Raw genomic sequence first — 3,336 nt, forward strand, 5'->3', positions numbered from 1 at the left:
TAAATGATGTATTTAGATATTGGTTCCCTTACCCTGTAAGGGTTCTATGAACTGATCTCATGAGTGACTGTAATCCACACTTTGGTTTTGATAGTCACTGCCAACAAACACGAATGCTAGCATTTTCAGACAAAACACATTACTACTACACACTACCACAACAATATGACTGTTTTTTTAATTTAAAAAATTGATATATTTCCTTTAACATCCTCTGTGCTAATTATTCAACCATTGATATGTTCTATGTCATTTTGAGACCTTAAGGAGCATGAGGTACTGCTGGAATATCTACCAATAGCATGTCCATCTTTATGTGATAAATTACACTGGTCACTGTTCAGAACATTTATAAAGTATTAAGAAGGTATGAATAGTCCTCACTTTAGATTACGGACTGAAAACTACTAATGATTAGTACATGGTTTATAAGGATATTTATTAAACATCTTATGAATGATCTTATAAATCATTACATACTATGAAAGCTGTTTATAAATGTGTGAAGAACTGGCTTGCTAAAACAGATGAAGAAGTAATGATATATACATTATGAATAAACAATATACTTATCCATTATTAATTATTTAGTGTGTTACCCAATCACTATATTCATTCACGCTCAACAGCTTCAGGGAGAGCTGCTCTGGCATGACCCCTAACATGGCAGCAGTGATGGAGTGAGAGTAGTGGTAGTGTTCATACCCAGTATATTGAGGTTAAAGTGTCTGCTGTGGTCTCCTACACTGTTGTGTTTTATCATTACTGCATATAGTAGTTATTTATAAATGTCATAATACCCAGGTGATTAACATTTAACAAATGTGTGTGTAATAATAAATGGTTAGCAAACTGTAAATACCTACTAAATGGCTTATTAGTGAACATTATAAAGTGGTACACATAATTGCATATTCTCGCATTTTACCCTCAACTACTTACACCATTGAGATAGACTTGGACTTCATCTAATATCATGTTGTATTGAACATTTCAACTTCACTGCACTTGTTATAGGTGTTGTGTCACTATGTAGACACTAGAGGGTAATGTTAGACACTATATATAATGATTCATGACTTCCTCAAAATGTACTTTTAGAATAATTAAATACTATTTATCATTAAACAACATGGAACAACCACAGGCTTTGGAATTTGGAGAATACAACCCAAAATGACTACAGTGTATTTTATTAAACAAGCTTATACCTTCTTATGCATTCTCCTTTTTTATTTATGCCTTCTTAAACTTTTTATTTATTTATGCCTGAAACTTTTTTAAATTTATGCCATCTTAAACTTTTTTTCAAGTCATTCCAATCCAATCCAGCCAAATCATTCTGTATCAACACCACATTCATCTATGTATTGTCAGTGTATTGTTACATGAAAGAACAATTGTAAAACAAAACTATGTCAAACCTGTTTTTCAAACTTAGAAATACAGATATAGGAACTATGAACGCCTTAAATTCAGAGTTAAAATATGTTTAGCTGTCACTTTGAACCATGGATAAAAGAAAGCATAAATTATTGGATTAATTAAGGAATTAACAAGTGGCAGAAAGCTGAGGATGAATGATAATAAATTGTCACTTAAAAAAGAAACAAAGAAAAAAGAAAATAAAAATGGAATCCAACAAAAGAAATAGTTGAAAACAACAATAGACAGAGTTTTTGCTGCTTTTCTCTCAGACTTATTTGCCTGTACAGTTTTAACACCAGACACACTGGCAGCCTCTTTTGAAAATACCTTTCTGGCCTGTGATCTGGCCACCACAAAGATTTTCATATAAAGTGTTATAATAATAGAGCACGGGACAACCATTGTAAATACAAAGTCAATTATATTACCCCAGGTTATTCCTTTGACAATAAAACATTCATTCAAACACCGACTGGGTACCTGTACATTTACAATGCCTTTTATAATAACAGCATTGTATATGGTACAACAACACCATGTAATTGATATACAACACATCATTCTTGTTATTGTTATTTTAGAGTGGTACAATAAGGGATAACACACAGCAACATAGCGGTCAATAGATATCAAGACCAAACTGCCCAGAGATAAAGAAGTACATAAACAAGTAATGTAGAGAAGAAACGCACAGAAATATTCCCCAAATCCCCAGCATGATTCAATTATTGCTACAGTCATTACTGGTATCACAATCAGTCCCACCAGGAGATCTGATGCAGCCAGAGCGAGGATGAGCAGGTTGGTTGGAGTGTGGAGCTGCTTGAAGTGAGAGATGGAGATGATCACCAGTAGGTTCAAAAATACTGTAACTGCTGAAATCAATGAGAATAAGATGTACAGTGTTATGTAGATAGATATCGATAGCAAAGCCTTTCTGCAAGAAGAGTTTCTGTCTTGAAAACAGTATTGAATATCTTCGTGTTCCTCCATTTGAAAAACAAAATCTAAATGCTGATGTCCTCCTGCTCCTGCTTGGTCCTGTGTGTGACCCTGTCAGGTCAGCCTTCTGACAAACTCTGAGCTCTGCCTCTCTATTTATCCCTGAGTTACTGACAGCCACTCCCCTCCTCGGAGTCTCTCTACACACAAAAGCACGAAAACATACACAAGTGAGCACAGAATGATGTAATGTATGACATAATTGTTTGTTGCTTTGGCCCGTCTATTTTTGTTTCATCAGACCAGAGGACATTTCTCCAAAAAGTACGATCTTTGTCTCCATGTGCAGTTGCACACCGTAGTCTGGCTTTTTATGGTGGTTGTGGAGCAGTGGCTTCTTCCTTGCTGAGCGGCCTTTCAGGTTATGACGATATAGGACACTGTGGATATAGATACTTTTGTACATGTTTCCTCCAGCATCTTCACAAGGTCCTTTGCTGTTGTTCTGGGATTGATTTGCACGCGTCTCCTTCCTGAGCAGTGTGATGGCTGCGTGGTCCCATGGTGTTTATACTTGTTTGTACAGATGAACGTGGTATCTCCAGGAGTTTGGAAATTGCTCCCAAGGATGAACCAGACTTTTTTCTGAGGTCTTGGCTGATTTCTTTTGATTTTCCCATGATGTCAAGTAAAGAGGCACTGGGTTTGAAGGTAGACCTTGAAATACATCCACAGGTACACCTCCAATTGACTCAAATGATGTCAATTAGCCTATCAGAAGCTTCTAAAGCCATTAAATAATTTTCCAAGCTGTTTAAAGGCACAGTCATTATAGTGTATGTAAACTTCTGACCCACTGGAATTGTGATACAGTGAATTAGAAGTGAAATAATCCATCTGTAAACAATTGTGGGGAAAAAATGACTTGTGTCATGCACAAAGTAGATGTCCTAACAGTTTTGCCAA

The 3,336-nt window shown here is 35.8% G+C and overlaps 1 protein-coding gene across 1 annotated transcript; it reads right to left on the minus strand.

Moving 5' to 3' along the window:
* Positions 1-523: 523 nt before the first annotated feature.
* LOC112255719 (trace amine-associated receptor 13c-like) lies at positions 524-2,483 on the minus strand. The gene has a single exon (XM_024428574.2). It carries the CDS (start codon positions 2,419-2,421, stop codon positions 1,459-1,461), a length of 963 nt encoding a protein of 320 aa, XP_024284342.2. The 5' UTR covers positions 2,422-2,483; the 3' UTR covers positions 524-1,458.
* Between the last annotated feature and the right edge of the window lie 853 nt (positions 2,484-3,336).

Source organism: Oncorhynchus tshawytscha, linkage group LG26 (genome assembly GCF_018296145.1).
Source record: "Oncorhynchus tshawytscha isolate Ot180627B linkage group LG26, Otsh_v2.0, whole genome shotgun sequence".
Lineage (NCBI taxonomy): Eukaryota > Metazoa > Chordata > Actinopteri > Salmoniformes > Salmonidae > Oncorhynchus > Oncorhynchus tshawytscha.

Bases quoted from the DNA above. Each gene is read 5' to 3' on its own strand.
- LOC112255719 (XM_024428574.2), bottom strand. From the start codon at position 2,421: ATGGAGGAACACGAAGATATTCAATACTGTTTTCAAGACAGAAACTCT.